The 16,171-nt window shown below is 44.9% G+C and overlaps 1 protein-coding gene across 2 annotated transcripts in view; it reads right to left on the reverse strand.

Moving 5' to 3' along the window:
* Positions 1-16,171, reverse strand: part of LOC139388595 (protein turtle homolog A-like) — a 42,807-nt gene that overhangs the window by 5,206 nt on the left and 21,430 nt on the right. For both annotated transcript variants that reach the window (XR_011629301.1, XM_071135350.1), the window contains exons 5-20: positions 15,306-15,454; positions 15,012-15,129; positions 14,190-14,331; positions 13,885-14,030; positions 13,616-13,758; positions 13,297-13,437; positions 12,629-12,745; positions 12,162-12,312; positions 11,876-11,987; positions 9,141-9,331; positions 8,784-8,998; positions 6,657-6,741; positions 6,114-6,287; positions 5,700-5,736; positions 507-3,125; positions 260-345 (exon numbers count right to left, since the gene is read on the reverse strand). Coding sequence is in view for 1 of the 2 variants with exons in the window: in XM_071135350.1 (XP_070991451.1) it covers positions 260-345; positions 507-3,125; positions 5,700-5,736; positions 6,114-6,287; positions 6,657-6,741; positions 8,784-8,998; positions 9,141-9,331; positions 11,876-11,987; positions 12,162-12,312; positions 12,629-12,745; positions 13,297-13,437; positions 13,616-13,758; positions 13,885-14,030; positions 14,190-14,331; positions 15,012-15,129; positions 15,306-15,454 (4,626 nt within the window). In the remaining variant the exon portion in view is untranslated. The remainder of the gene's footprint in view (positions 1-259; positions 346-506; positions 3,126-5,699; positions 5,737-6,113; positions 6,288-6,656; positions 6,742-8,783; positions 8,999-9,140; positions 9,332-11,875; positions 11,988-12,161; positions 12,313-12,628; positions 12,746-13,296; positions 13,438-13,615; positions 13,759-13,884; positions 14,031-14,189; positions 14,332-15,011; positions 15,130-15,305; positions 15,455-16,171) is intronic.

Genomic DNA, 16,171 nt, shown 5'->3' on the forward strand with positions numbered 1-16,171 from the left:
AAAACTAAAGTTAGACAGTCAGGAACATTTAAAAAGTCCCAAAAGAGTGGACAGATTTAATGTGGATCTTGACAGGGAGGCAAGACAACCAATTTGCTGTGTGGCCTTGGTGAAGACCGAATGTGGCCCTTAGGGCAAAATGAGATTGACACGCCTGTTCTTAAGCAACAGAGCTAGTGTTATTAAACTCAGTTCTGAACATCTTTAATTCACAGACAGTGGCATGCCAGTCTAAAAAGGAACATTATAGCTCTCTCACTTGTGCCTTCAAGGTCTTGATCTCCTGGCTGAATGGACACATTAGTTGAGTCCCACTCATAATTCTTATCCACTGAGGCCTTTCTCCTGAAGAAGCACACACACAAGTGGAAAGTTTGTGATGGCTGACATTGGAAGGCATTTTATTTAATTGTCTATTAATTGTGTCGCATCTTACTCAATGTGAAAGGGACAATGTAGACAGAGAGTAATATAGATATTAAATAAAAGAAGAATCAAGCACTCACCCTTTCAATGCCTCCATGTCCTGTAGGTGTGTCTCCTCTGTGTTCCCCTGTATCTCCTCGATGGTCTCAGGAGAGCTGGTGAGGGTTGGGGACAGGCAGATGGACAGGCGCCCATTGGGAGGTTCCAGACTCCCCCTGCCACTGCTCTGGCTGGCATAGCTACTGTAGCTCCCCCCTGAGTCTGGAACTCCCCGATGATACCTCCCAATCTCCAGCTCCATTTCATGCCCCCCATACCTCTCCTCTCCTTCCTCCTCCTCTTCTACCACCTCTTCCTGCTTCTCCTCCTCCTGGGACGGCTGAGAGGTGTGAAGGGGTGCGGGCCAGCTGTAACCTCTGAGCAGGGAGGGAGCTGTAGCTCTGCCTCTACAGTCTGATGGTCTGGGGTGCTCCCTGTGGTCCCTGGAGAGAGAGGCATTCTTCCTGGCCTCCATGCGCTGCACAGACCTCAGGGCCTCCTGGTAGGTGATGGGCCACCTGGAGGTGTCTGGGAAGATGGAGGCCTTTTTGCAAGGGTTGTGGGGTGGGTGGATGGGGCCCGAAGGCAATGGAGGAGGGGTTGGGGGGAGCGGCTGCTGTCTCTTCAGCACCAATTTTCTTACATTTGGGATGTGCACATTACCCTTGTATGCTTCATAAAGCTGCTGTGGGGCCTTGCTGAGAGGCTGGAGGTCCTGGGGGGGAGGAGGGGGAGGTGGGAAGGCAGTGGGGGCCTCTGTGTGGTTGGTCTCAGGAGCTGAGGTGAATTCCGGTTCCCAGAACACAGTGTCTGGTCGGAAGGAGAAAGGAGAGGAACAGTTCTCATGGCTGAGAGAGTCGACCCGGGCGTCAGGCGTCAGGAAGTTACCTTGGGATTGTCTTCTGGAATCTAGACTGTGGCTGCGCTGGTGGTGGCGGTCGTCCCCGTTCTGAGAGCATCCTAGACTGAGGGCCTTCCTGAGCACAGGCCTGGGAAGCTGAATGGTAGTTGGGCTTCTGCCCCGAGGTGATCTCCTGTGCCACTTCTCCCGCTCCTCTCTAGGTACTGGGCTCTTTTTGCGGTCCAATGGATGGCCTCTGCGGTCTTTTTTTGTGGTTTGCGGTCCTCTGTGGTCTTTCTCTGCCAATAGGCTCTGGAGCATTATGGGATTTGTAGGAGGATCAACTGAGCCTTCTGGTTCATCCACACTCATCTCTATACAGTCTGAGAGATCCAACACTGTGTGTTGAGATGGCTTTTCAAATGGCTGTGACCTTGCTAACGCCACTTTCCATACACCATGCACTTTGTTGACAGAGACATCTGGCTTAGACTTGTGTGAAATTCTGCCATTGTAATGGAATTGATTGCTCTTGCTGTTCCATTCATGTGACTCTGAGTCATCTCCCTTCAACTCTGTTGACATGTGAGTAGTATCACAAAGCCCTGTGTGTGTCTTGAAACTCGCAGCTTCTTTCCCTTTTTGCCTCTCTAGTGGCTGGTGACTCACCCTCCTCTTAGAGTGACCCTCTGCTCTCTTAGCCCTGAGGTGGTGTTGTGTGACAGGTGACCAAGAGGGACATTGAGTGACTGCAGGGTCACAGTGGAGGGTCACTGTCCTCTCAGAGGTGGTGTGAAGGGCTGCGACCAGGCTGGTGGCTGAGGTGAGAGGGCTGGCCTCCCAGTGAATATAAGATGGGGACAAGGGCCTTTTGGCCATGCTAGAGCTCCCCCAGTTGGCCTGGGGATGACAGTGATGGGGGTGATTTTGTAGGGAGGTGCTTTCCTGAGGTTTCCATATGGGATCACATTTTTCTGTCTCTCTCCAACTCTCCTCATCTATGCCTGGTCTCTTGCTCTTCCCATCTAAAGTAGCGTTCCTCTCCAGTGTGTACTTCCGTAGCTTTCTCTCCAGCTCCTCCCTCTCCCGGGCAAGCTTCAGACACCTGCTCAGGTTGCCGGTCTCCCTCTCATGCTCCATCTGTAGCATCAGGGTGCTGGCGATGGCAGGCTGGACGGCCCGCTTTAGTGACAGGTATCCTTGTTTGCTCTCCTCCAGGCTTGGCTGAGGGTACATGTCTGAGTTACTGTCCGAGTAGGGACTACTCTCGCCTGGATGTCCAGCACAACTGTCTTTCTTCCCATCCAGGTAGAATCGTCCATGGAGGGAAAGGTGTTTGGCCATGGCCCGGACCATGGTCGTTGGGTTGGGGTTAGATCCACCACAGGGGGGAAGGTCCACTGAGAGGACCAATGGCGGCTCCCTCCTCACACAGGGGGACACTGACCGCTGGACCTCAGTGGATTGTGGGAAGTCTTTCCTCAGGGATCTTATGTTGTGGGAAATGTGGACAGAGGCCTGGTCATAGGGCTGCATCATGAAGAGACCGTCAGGGCCTCTGAAGATGAACTCTAGAGGGGAAGTGGGAGAAGAGCCTGTCCTGGGGAGGTGGTGGTGGGGGGCGTAGTGAGGAGGTGGTGGGGGGCAGGAGAGCAGCTGCTGGCACTGGTCATGGTATTCACTGCGGCTGGGTCTGTCGAAAGAGGAGTGGTCCGACTGGGAGGAGGAGCAGGAGCGGGATGTGGAGCCAGGATAGTGGGAGTGGGACTGGAGGAGTTTCTGCTTCAGCACACCGTCTGGACTGGTAGCAAGTGACCCGCTACAAGAGAGAGAGAGAAAGGTTTAAGGATGGATGAGAGAGAGAACAGGGAATATTCATCAGGTCGAAGGGCCACTTTACTGAGTCTTCCCCAACCATTGTCTTGAGATGTTTTGTGAAGACATCTTGAGACATCTTAAAGGTTGGAGAGTAACAGATTACATGAAACCCATTGCATGTAACAGTTTAACAAAAGACTGTAACTGTAACCTGTTACGTTACCAGCAAAAATAGATCATAGATCACAGATACTTTTGAAAAACTAGATGATTACTAGGGTTACTTTAAATTCTGAAAGGATATTTGCGACAACAAATCTTTGACACTTCTCTGTTTTCTCAATGACATTCCAATCAGCATTGAAAAAAGGCCCAAGTTCAAGTTTGTTCCACCTGAGCCAGTCTGACCACAAGTCAGAGAACACTATGATGATACACCAAATGTGTTTGATGGATTGAAGGGAAAGAGCAGGAATAGGCTTTTGTAGGCTACAGTCCAAGCTATGTCTTCGAATGGTGCGACTGCTGTCGGCATCCACAGTTCATCCAACTTTAGTAAACGCTTGGAGGTAAGGACGACAGCAGTGGTGTAGCCTACGGGTGATACACGGATATCACTAATTATTGATATCTACATAGCGCATTGATGTGAATCACACTGCTGCTCTCTCATTTAGTTATTTGTGCCTTACGGATTATGGTTGTTGTGGATGGTTGTTCACAAATGTAGATGTGTATTTTAACCCAATAATGGTTAAATTGAAGAAGTTTATGCTGCCTATCAATTATTGTTTTTGCAACCTGTGAACAGCCAGTGAAAGACGTGCTCTTGCAACAACTGCATTCTGCAGATCTCAGCCTGTGGATTATTATATGACACTGCTGGTCATCTATGAATGTTTGAACATCTTGAAGAACAATCTGGCCTTAATGGCGATGTACTCTTATAATCTCCACCCGGCACAGCCAGAAGAGGACTGGCCACCCCTCATAGCCTGGTTCCTCTCTAGGTTTCTTCCTAGGTTCCTGCCTTTCTAGGTAGTTCTTACTAGCACCCATTCTTCTACATCCGCATTGCTTGCTGTTTGGGGTTTTAGGCTGGGTTTCTGTATAGCACTTTGTGACATCTGCTGATGTAAAAAGGGCTTTATAAATACATTTGATTGATTGAATTTGATTATGAAATAAATGTTTGAGGGAGTTCCTAACTTGTAAACTCCTCCTTTGTATTTTGCTACATACTGTCAAAAACAAGTTTTATTTAAGAAGACCACAAGTGGGGCTTTTATTGCTCAATCTAAATCGTGCTGATTCAAAAAGAATAGGTCTATAGGTCTAACGGACACATGCTCAAATTCACACGCTTTTGATAGACTTAAAGGGGCAACCTGTAGTTTGGATTTATATATTAATGGCATACACCAATTGATTTTTGAAGAATATAACTTATAAATGCATCATGAGTTTAGTTCAACTGTCACATTCCATGAGAACACAAAATATGAGCTTGTTTTTATCTAATGTTTGTAAACATTATCAATGTAAACAAACACTGTATAGCCTTAAAACATGGTTAAAAAAAGAATTGTTATATCGTGGATGGTCAGTCCTTGCACCCATAGCTCTGTCTATTAATCTGAGAGTGGTTACATTTCTCCAGGCCCATTTGTCAAACGTCTTACCAAAACAGAGGCGGGGCAGCCATTTGTTGTTGTTTCAACTGTGGATTCGCCCTTTAAACAGCTGCAAATGATTGAGGTATCAAAGTGTCACTTGCAAAAACGTAAACAATAGGGCTACAGCAAATTCAGCATATGGCGTTCATTTTTCACATGCAAATAGCACTTTTCGGTAATGCTCAAAGCATACCATTCCAGGAAGATCAGTATGTATTTTCAATTTGAAATAATGAGCCCAATCAGTCCTCCATGACAACAAAATCAGAGTAGGCTAATAAGCCTGTAGTTTTTGGGTTATGCTGAGGTAAAACAATTTGTCTAATCTAAACTTTCATATTTCTAAGTCCTATTTTTTAAGATCAAGGGTTATTAAATTCATTGGAATGACTGGAAATCTGACAGACTTTGGTTTTTAATGTAAGATATAACCTAATAATCTTATTATTATCTGTATTAGAAAGCAATTGGTTAGAAGAAGCTTACATAACCAGCTATGTAAATTCTAACTTTGATTTATCCTGCAATAGATGTCGTTCAATTTGTAATATATATTTTTGTCTTCTTCTAATGCCTCTTAAGGGGAAAGTAATATAAAAGTAACTGGAAGTAATCAGATTATGTTACTGAGTTTGGGTAACAGTTTAGGACAGGTATCAAGTAACTGTAACAGATTACATTTAGGAGGTAACCTACCCAACCCAATGTCTTTGGAAAAATGAAAATGTGTCTACAGACACGTCTTGAAGACGTCTTAAGATGTTTAGAAAATGACATTAAGACAAAAGCGATGGCTGGGTATGATACTTTAAAATCTTCTGAAAGTCAGAAAAAAACTCATCATAAGTAAAACAAAATGGCAATGAGAAGGAAAACAATTAATATTAAGGGGCACTTACGTTGAGGGGTGGCTTTTATAGATGGCAGGAGGGAGATCTGAAAGGGCAGGGAGGGAAAGATGATCATTCACAATGACACAGTCACCATGGAAAGGAAATCATTGAGAAAACAAAATCAAGCCCAATAATTCGAGCCCATTCAAAGCAGACAAGAATGGCTGGAGGCACAGCAATTGGCCATCCCTCAAAGTTAATTACCGGCACAATAATCAGCCACATTATTGAGAAATGACCCTAATTAACCGCAATGTAAACGACATGAATATATTTTACAACTAAAGCGGGATGGAGTTGACAAGCATGGCTTCATGTCCATGCTCTGAACTATGATTTGTCAAAGAGTATTGGAGGACCTCTATCTGCTGTATCGTGGTGCTCATAGTGCATGTAATTAGTTCATTGATAATGTTTCACCATCTTTCCTCTTCTTCCTGCGTCGCTGGTCCCTCTTGTGACTGATGATACACACTGTCCCCAGGACCAGGATGAGGGCCAAACACAGGAAGGCAACGCCTCCCATCACTCCAGCCAATAACGGCTTGGGTACAAACTCCAGGAGGCGGGAACTGGCAGGGTACATATCCATCCCTGTGGAATGACCACAACATCAGCATCCATAAGACAGAGATTTACCACAACCAAATGTTAACAATGCATTCATTCCCTTACAGTAGATACACTAGGGCAGTTCCCCCAAGATACTGCATGACAGAATAGAAGCCTGATGTCTACCTCTGTTATATTGGTCTTCAATATGTCCCATGATGAAATATTAATATCATGTTAAAAAAGCCAGACAATGGTCTAATTCTAACAAAATTATTAGCTGCAATATTTCAGACTCCTACTAGACCAGTATTCTCCAGAGGGCTGTTCTAATTATGTGGTGCCAGTGGAACAGAGAGGAGAGAGGCTGCCTGCCTAACTTTCCCTGGCTCCAAAGCCTGAAACACTAACCCATGTTGGAGACGTTAACTGATGGACTGGGCTCGCTCAGCAACACCCCTCGCCGGGACATCAGCCGCAGCTCGTACACAGAGTCCTAGACACACACACACACACACACACACACACACACACACACACACACACACACACACACACACACACACACACACACACACACACACACACACACACACAAACACACAGACACAGACACACATACACGGAGGATGGAGGGGTAGGGGGATGAAACCACACTTTGTCAACATGGGATAGCGCCTGGAATGCTAATCAGGATCATCTGAATTCAGATTTAGGGAAGAGAAGGAGAGGGACAAAGGAGGCAGACAGAGAGGGGAGGAAGGATATATACTGAACAAAAATACAAACACACGTGCAACAATGTTCAAGATTTTACTGAGCTACAGTTCATATGAGGAAATCAGTCAATTTAAATAAATAAATTAAGCACTAATCTATGGATGTCACATGACTGGGAATGCAGATATTCATCGGTTGGTCACAGATATCTGAAAAAAAAGGTAGGGGTGTGGATCAGAAAACCAGTCAGTATCCGGTGTGACCACCATCATGCAGCACAACACATCTCCTTCACATAGAGTTGATCAGGCTGTTGATTGTGGCCTGTACCATGTTGTCCCACTCCTCTTCAATGGCTGTGGGAAGTTGCTGGATATTGGCGGGAACTGGAACACGCTGTCATACACATCGATCCAGAGCATCCCAAACATGCCTAATGGTTGACATGTCTGGTAAGTACGCAGGCCATGGAAGAACTGGGACATTTTCAGCTTCCATGCTGAAACATGAGGTGACGGCAGAGGATGACTGGCACGACAATGGGCCTCAGGATCTCGTCACGATATCTCTGTGCATTCAAACTGCCATCAATAAAATGCAATTGTGTTTGTGGTCCATAGCTTATGCCTGCCCATTCCATAACCCCAGCACCACCATGGGGTACTCTGTTCACAATGATGACATCCTCAAACCGCTCACCCACACAACACCATACACATTGTCTGCAGTTGTGAGGCCGGTTGGACGTACTGGCAAATTCTCTAAAACAACATTGGAGGCGGCTTGTGGTAGAGAAATGAACATTCAATTATCTGGCAACAGCTCTGGTAGACATTCCTGCAGTCAGCATGCCAATTGCATGCTCCCTCAAAACTTGAGACATCTGTAGAATTGTGTTGTGTGTCAAAACTGCACATTTTAGAGCGGCCTTTTACTGTCCCCAGACCCCAGGTGTACCTGTGTAATGATCATGCTGTTTAGTATGCCACACCTGTCAGGTGGAAGGATTAGCTTGGCAAACGAGAAATGCTTACTAACTAGGATGTAAACAAATTTGTGTCCAAAACGGTTCTTCAGCTGTCACCATAGGAGAACCCTTTTTGGTTCCATAGGAGAACCCTTTTTGGAACCCTCTGTGGAAAGGGTTCTTTATGGATCCCAAAAGGGTTCTACCTGGGCCCAAAAATGTTCTACCTGGAACTAAAAATGGTTCTTTAAAGGTTTATGAGGGCAGCCAAAGAACCATTTTAGGTTCTAGATAGCACCTTTAACACCAGTTTTAAGGTCTCTGCACTGGCTGCCGGTGAATACATTTTAAGATTATTCTATTGGTTTTTAAATCAATCCACGATTGTACACCACAATAAATGTCAGACATGCTTTTAAGTTATGTACCCAGTAGGTCCCTCAGGTCCTCTGACACTGGCCTTTTAACTATCCCAAAGCCTAGGACCAAGAGGCATGGAGAGACAGTCTTTAGTTACTATGCCCCTGCCTCTGGAATAGCCTGCCAGAGAACCTGAGGGGGGCCAACACTGTGGACATATTTAAAATATACCTTTTTAGCCTTACTTTCCTTAGGGTGCTTTTAGATGGTTCAGTTTTTATTGTCCATTTTTCAGTTTTTATTTTCATTGTTTTTATTAGTATTTTCCTGTGAAGCATATTGTGTTGCATTCCATGTCTGAAATTTGCTATCTAAATAAAGCTTGATTTGATTTTCATAACCAATATAAATGTCTCTAAGGCAGCTAAAGCAGGGGATGATATCTGCTGATTGGTCTCAGAGGGAGTGAGTAACAGGGACTGGCTGGTTACCTTGCGCAGACCTGGAACGATCATCACAGTTCTATTGGCACTGATGTCCTCATCTAGATTGAACCACTCCCCTTGCTCTGCGCGAGATTGGAGGACAAATCCAGTGATGGGCGGGAACTGAGCCACAGGAGACCATTGCAGGACTATACCTGCCAAGCTCTGATTGGCTAAGAGTGATGTGGGCGGTTCTAGTTTCGCTCTCCTTGGGAGTGTATCTGATGGTGTAAAGCAGAACAGCCTTAGAAAGAAATACCCCTACTTTGGGAAAATAAATGCCTAAAGAAAATGCCTAATTCTCCAGGCATGCAGCCTTGAGGAGACAATGTCATCCAGGTTCTCAACACAACGGGTACTGACTCAGAGTTCGGACGGTGGCGATCTCACTGAAAGGCCCAGTGCCCACTTTGTTGTGTGGCAGGACACTGAACTGGTACTCTGTGTCAGGGACCAGCCCCGTCACCTGCAGACTGGAGCCAGAGGAGGAGGGCACGGGCACAGAGAGCCACTCCTGTTTCTCCCCACTGTCACCCACAGACATCTGCTTCAACCTGCAGAGAGAGAGGGAGAGGGGGAGTGAATGGAGAGAGAAAGAAAAAAGAAAAAGAAAAGGGAACGAGAGAGAGAGAGAAAAAATAGAATAAAACAACGAAGAGAAAAGAGAGACAGCCAGTGTGTGTGTGTGCATATGTTTCTACTGATCTTATACCATTTATTGCATCTTGCCTATGACGCTCGGCCATCGCTCATCAAAATATTTACATGTACATATTCTTATTCCATCCCTTTAGATTTGTGTGTATTAAGTAGTTGTTGGGGCATTGTTAGATTTATTTGTTACTGCACTGTCGGAACTAGAAGCACAAGCATTTCATTACAAGCATGTACATAGACCTATGTCTGAATTTGATTAGAGCTTTGATCGAAAATTCAAGCCTGATGCTACCTGAGCCTGATGAACCATATATATAATACATTTTATGAGCCCTACATTAAAGATATTTTATGAGCCCAAGCCCAAATTATTGTGCTGTTATCCAATAGCCTACAGTACAGTATATGATATAGGCTACTGCACATCACGCACAACAGAAAAACAGAAAAGCCCATAGACATAGCTAGCTATATGCTCTCTTGGGTAAATAAATGAAACTAGCTCCAGTAGGCTAATAAAAACTGCATTACTGTACTGTATTCTATTATACTGTATTACATGGACTGGAAATACGCACCTTGTTCATAGGCATATGTAGGCCTACCTTTCATAAGATCCCGTGAGGCTCAGTTGGTAGAGCATGGTGCTTGCAACACCAGGGTTGTGGGTTCGATTCCCACGGAGGGCCAGTATGAAAATGTATGAACTCACAACTGTAAGCTGCTTTAGATATGAGCGGTGGCTAAAATGTTATTAATATGTTCCTTCCTCCTCTTTAGCGATTGTTGCTTTTGTTCCTTCCTCGCTTTCAACAGTTAAATGCAATATATTTTGTTGTCCTTATCGTCATCAATCAAATTACATGTTTGAAAAATATAGGACTAGAATTAGAATCAGAAGGCTTTCACTTCTCTCCACGGAGATCGAATGGTTTTGAACAGGAGGATCTATTTTCGATGCAATTTGAAGGGAATTGATGGAGAGAGAGAGAGAGAAAGACTGCTCACACATGCTCTGATTTAAAGCAACGATATTTGAGTGATAGGCTGTTTTAAAACTATGCAGTTGCAATTAAAAATATATATACAGTACCAGTCATATGTTTGGGGACACCTACTCATTCAAGGGTTTTTCATTATTTTTACTATTTTCTACATTGTAGTATAATAGTGAAGACATCAAAACTATGAAATAACACATATGGAATCATGCAGTACACAAAAAAGTGTTAAACAAATCAAAATATATTTTAGATTTTTCAAAGTAGCCACCCTTTGCCTAGATGACAGCTTTGTACACTTCTGGCATTCTCTCAACCAGCTTCATGAGGTAGTCACCTGGAATGCATTTCAATTAACAGGTGTGGCTTGTTAAAAGTTTATTTGTGGAATTTATTTCCATCTTAATGCGTTTGAGCCAATCAGTTGTGTTGTGACAAGGTAGGGGTGGTATACAGAAGATAGCCCTATTTGGTAAAAGTCCAAGTCCATATTATGGCAAGAACAGCTCAAATAAGCAAAGAGAAATTACATTTAGACATTGCATATAATTGAACAGTTTCATTTCACATCATGCTGTTGATATATAATTGATTATAATTTACCGGTTTCTCATAGTTATTAATCATGGGAAAAGGGGGTGGTTTTGGGTGGTAAATCTCAGTAACCAGGTACCTGCCGTTCAGCCCTAGTGTGTGTGTATGTGTGTGTGTGCAAATTCTATGCACTATAACAGATGAAGAGACTGCACAATGCATTCAATGCTCCATGTGACAGATCTAAATGACAACATAGATGTTCTATAATATAATCATTTTCACGAGATGAGGCAGGGTTTGTCAAATAAAACTGCTTGAAAAAGGACAGTTGAACAGCATCCTTTTCCCAGTGATTTCTCTTTCAAACGTTCCTCTATCTGGCATCGGTAATTACTGTTTGTGGATTTCTGTGTTCTGTACCCGTCTATGTCAATACAATATGTCTGCTTCCCTGTTTGTGATTGTTTACCCCTGCTGCTGATGATGATCTGTCCTCCACTGACGTTCAATACAGTATATTAATATGTTGCTGCTATGGTTACACAGAGGGAGACAGAACAGAGACTAGAAGAGTAGACAACTCACCAGACAGAGAAGAGAGGGAGACAGAACAGAGACTAGAAGAGTAGACGACTCACCAGACAGAGAAGAGAGGGAGACAGAACAGAGACTAGAAGAGTAGACAACTCACCAGACAGAGAAGAGAGGGAGACAGAACAGAGACTAGAAGAGTAGACGACTCACCAGACAGAGAAGAGAGGGAGACAGAACAGAGACTAGAAGAGTAGACGACTCACCAGACAGAGAAGAGAGGGAGACAGAACAGAGACTAGAAGAGTAGACGACTCACCAGACAGAGAAGAGAGGGAGACAGAACAGAGACTAGAAGAGTAGACAACTCACCAGACAGAGAATTTCTGGGGGTATCCCCCATCAAAGCCTGGTTCCCAGGACACATTGGCCTGCTTGACCCCTGGAAACACAGACAACAAGGTGGCAGCATGGGGACTGGTGCCTGACACACAGAGAGAGAAGGAAGAAGAGAATAGAAAATGAAATAAGAGTTGCATCCTTGTTCAACACGCATTCGTAACACACTGGTGAGGTTCCATAATGTCATGAATACATATTAACTACATTAATAAAGATGACTTAGATGTGTGTCAGTCAATCTGTCTGTTCCACTCACCCAGCGCTGAGATGAGAGTGCTGGCTTTGACAGTTCCCACGCGGTTGGTAACACTGCACTCCCACTCCCCCTGGTGGTCTTTAGTGAGAGGAAGCAGCAGCAGGGAGCCGTTGGCTGCTACAGAGTACTGAGAGAGTGTGGCAGGTGCAACCTACAGACAGGGAGGACAGAGAGGAGACCGGACACACAAACTGGGCTGATCGCTGAACTGCAATCAGTGAAGAGTTTGTTTGTCCCCGTTTGTCCAGAAAGGTGTGTGTGTGTGTGTGTGTGTGTGTGTGCGAGTGTGAGTGTGTATATGTTCTTTCTTGCATGTGTGTGTTAAATAATAGCTATCTCTGCTCCAGGGCATGTCCACAGTTCATACTATCTTGTTCACATGTTGCCAGGCCTGTGTGCGTGCTTGTTGACTCAAGTAGTCAGTGGAGTACAGTCATTTGCTGTGGAGCGTATTGAAATGCACTCACCTTGCTCCAGGTTACAGTAGGGGCTGGCTCTCCAGTGGTCTGGCAGGGGATAACAAGCGTCCTCCCCACCTCCTCTCGATACACCTTTCGGGGAGACACGTTGAGTGACGGGGGGTCCTGCCGGTCGGAACAAAACAACCAGCCATGTCATTTAGACGAGGACTTTTTCACAATTAGAGAAAGCGAGTGAAACAGTAGATTACCTTTAGCTTTAGCCAAGATTAACCTCATCTTAACCTATTTACTACCTATTCACAAAAGGATTAGCACAACAATTAACCTTGCCATACAGGAGCTATTGTAATCAGGCCACATTGAACTCAATTCATGTCACAGACTGACAAGTAGAAGAGAGAAAAAAAGATAATCTAAATATATTTTCTAAAACTCCTTACTTGTCTCAGATATGAGCTCTCCCTTTGGACTGAAAGAGGCAGATAATTGGGTAGCACTTTATTTTAAAGTACTGTCTCCACATAGTTGTTATTTACTTGCAATTTACAAGGAAACAAAGTGGTGAAAAATGGGGAATTCTAGTTCATTTTCTAAGAAACAAAGCAATATTTCTAAAGTTATTATTGTGTAATTACCATTTTACCACATAATTTCGAGGATAAATAAAGGGTCATTTGTCTAATAAAGTGCTAGAAAACTGTGTGCACCCTGACCTGTAGGATGACTGTCGTGGGCCCTGATTGGCCCATGGTCCCGAAGCTGTTGTAGGGGGTGCACTTGTACACTCCTATTGCATCATCATTGACAGCTGCCATGAACACCGAGCCTTCAGACGTCAGCGTCCATCCTGGGTACTGATTGGATAAAACAGTGAGAGGTCAGAGAACTTCTCAACAGTTTTTCAATTCAACTTAATGTTCATATATCTCTCTTGAATGGGAACATATTCTCTTCTGAGCACTAGGTCTACATGGCATATTGATTCCTTATGGAAATGGAAGATATTGGTAGATATCAGGTTGATCCCTCTACCATGGCCAAATCCAGTGGCTGTCCATCCTTGGTCCAATCAACATGGAGCAGGAGGGGCTGGGCTCTCACAGGGCAGGAGACCAGACCCCCCAGGCCTGTGGGGAGATACGTCTGCTGAGGCATCAGGAGAGCCTGGGCAGGGTCTGCGAGGAAGGAAGGAAACAAATGAAATGATGAATGGATTGATTGATAGATGGATAGGAAGGATTTGTATAATGACGTGGGGGACTGAAGATTAGAGATGAAGACATCAGCACATAGACACTTACGTCTCACAGTGAGACTGGCGGAAGCAGTAGGCGGAGTTAACAGACCATTGGTGGGCATGCAGGTATAGTTCCCAGAATCGTCTGGGGTGATGCGGGTGATGAGGAGGGTGCCGTCCACCATGATCTTCACCCGGGACTTTAGAGGCCTAACAACAAAGCAAAACGTAAACATTCAGACACACAACCCATGAAGGACATTCAAATAAAGCAAACGCCACATTAGAAACATCATAACAAACGCAAAAATCCCATGTAAACACACAAATCCAATATGAAGAAGCCGTGACAAAACACACCAAACTTACTCTATGTGATGGACGTTCTCTCCCTGCCTCTGCCACACATAGGTCATGTTGGGGGGATCAGCCACGGCCTGGCACCGCAGCAGGGCATTCTGGGTCATGTTGAGGGCCGTGTTATTTGGGGGGATAACAATAACTGGAGGACCTGTTTGAGACCAGATAGAAGAGATAAGGGATTTCTTTCCTTGATCAAACTTAGCAGGACATCGCAGATTAGCAAGATATCTCAAATCCAATCAGTTATCTGGTGAGAGCAACACTACCACACAGCATGACACAGCAACATTTTTCATGTTGGTAGATTATGGCTGATTGAGATAAATGTTTAGAGGATTTGCTTGAAGGTCTGTTTTACGGTCTTACATAAGGCTTTGAAAAAGTTACTACAGCCAGAAAGCAAAGCCGTACTATAATCCAAACAGGTGTCAAAGCTAAACGGCACATCCTCGTCACATTGACGTCACTGGGCATAAACATAGCATGGCTTCAAATAAATGGAGCATATTGTATTGCATAAGTGAGATTCATGAGGAAAAACATCCACAGAAAGAACACTACATAAATCCTCAGATTCCCCTGTAATGCAAGAACTCCCATTCACCACTAGATGGCGATAATGCCTCACTACACTCAACAGAGGATTTGGGTAACACTAGACAAAGTGATGGGAGATTGTATGGCTCACTGTGTACCAGTGGGGATTCCAGTGACTAAGATTGGGAGAAAATAAGGACAGAGTATGCTGCTAGATTTTTCTATTCTCCTAGTATGACCCAGGGGGAAACTGTAGACAGGAAACTCATAAACAAACAGACAGTGACTGACCTTTGACCTTCAGCTTTGTAACATGAGTCACATTGCCCTCTGTGTTGGTGGCGAGACATTCATACCGTCCTCCGGCCTCCGTGCTCACTGCTCTGAGAGACAACGTCCCACTCAGCAGCTGAGATACAGAGAGAGAGACAAAGAGCGAGAGCAAGAGAGCAATGAATTTCCCTGCAGGGACAATAAAGTTTGCATTGAGAGCGAGAGAGATTGCAATGTGGGATTGTAGTGGTGAAATTAACTTTTTATATATTTTTGTTGTTTAGCCTTGAAGACTGAACCATGACTCCTCACCTCAACTTTGTCTCCTCCAATCAGAGTACCATCTTTAGCCCAGGTTATGGTGGGTGGTGGGTTGCCACGAGCAACACAGGCTAGAGAGAGATAATTCCCCACTAGAACCTCCAGGACAGGGGGAGGGGTCTTGGTGAAAATAGGAGGAGCTACAGAACAACAACAAGGACAGTCAACACAACAACATCAATCCCTTTCCCAGAGAGAGCTGAAGGTCTCATAAACAACAAAGCTGAATCAGCAGGCTTGACCCTGTTTAAAGTCAAATTGGCTAAAGGCTATTGAACTGGGGTACGCAAACATCACTTAGAGGCCGATCATGTAATGTACAGTCCTCCAGTCAGTGAGTAAAGCTCTCCCAGACACTGTGCGCCTGCCAAGGAGTCTTAAACCTCATCAGACAATGGCCTTAGATGTGAACCTGCAAATCTTTGACGGTACACCACAGGCCATGTGCCTGGCTAATCTGCCCAAATGCCTCTGCTCCTTTCTCCTCTCCTCTCCTGCTCCTCTTTCCTCTCCTGCTCCTCTCCCCTAATCTCTCCTCTCCTGCTCCTCTCTCCTCTCCTGGTCCTCTCTCCTCTCCTGCTCCTCTTTCTTCTCCTGCTCCTCTCTCTTCTCCTGCTCCTCTCCCCTCCTCTCTCCTCTCCTGGTCCTCTCTCCTCTCCTGCTCCTCGCTCACCTCATCTCACCAAATATCTGCGTGGCAGGAGAGTGGCGGAGTGTCTGCATGAGTGAGTGTAGAGAGAGAGGTCAGAGAGATAGAGGGAGTGTGAGTGTAGAGAGAGAGGTCAGAGAGAGATAGAGGGAGTGTGAGTGTAGAGAGAGAGGTCAGAGAGAGATAGAGGGGGTGTGTGTAGAGAGGG

This window comes from Oncorhynchus clarkii, chromosome 29 (genome assembly GCF_045791955.1).
Source record: "Oncorhynchus clarkii lewisi isolate Uvic-CL-2024 chromosome 29, UVic_Ocla_1.0, whole genome shotgun sequence".
NCBI lineage: Eukaryota > Metazoa > Chordata > Actinopteri > Salmoniformes > Salmonidae > Oncorhynchus > Oncorhynchus clarkii.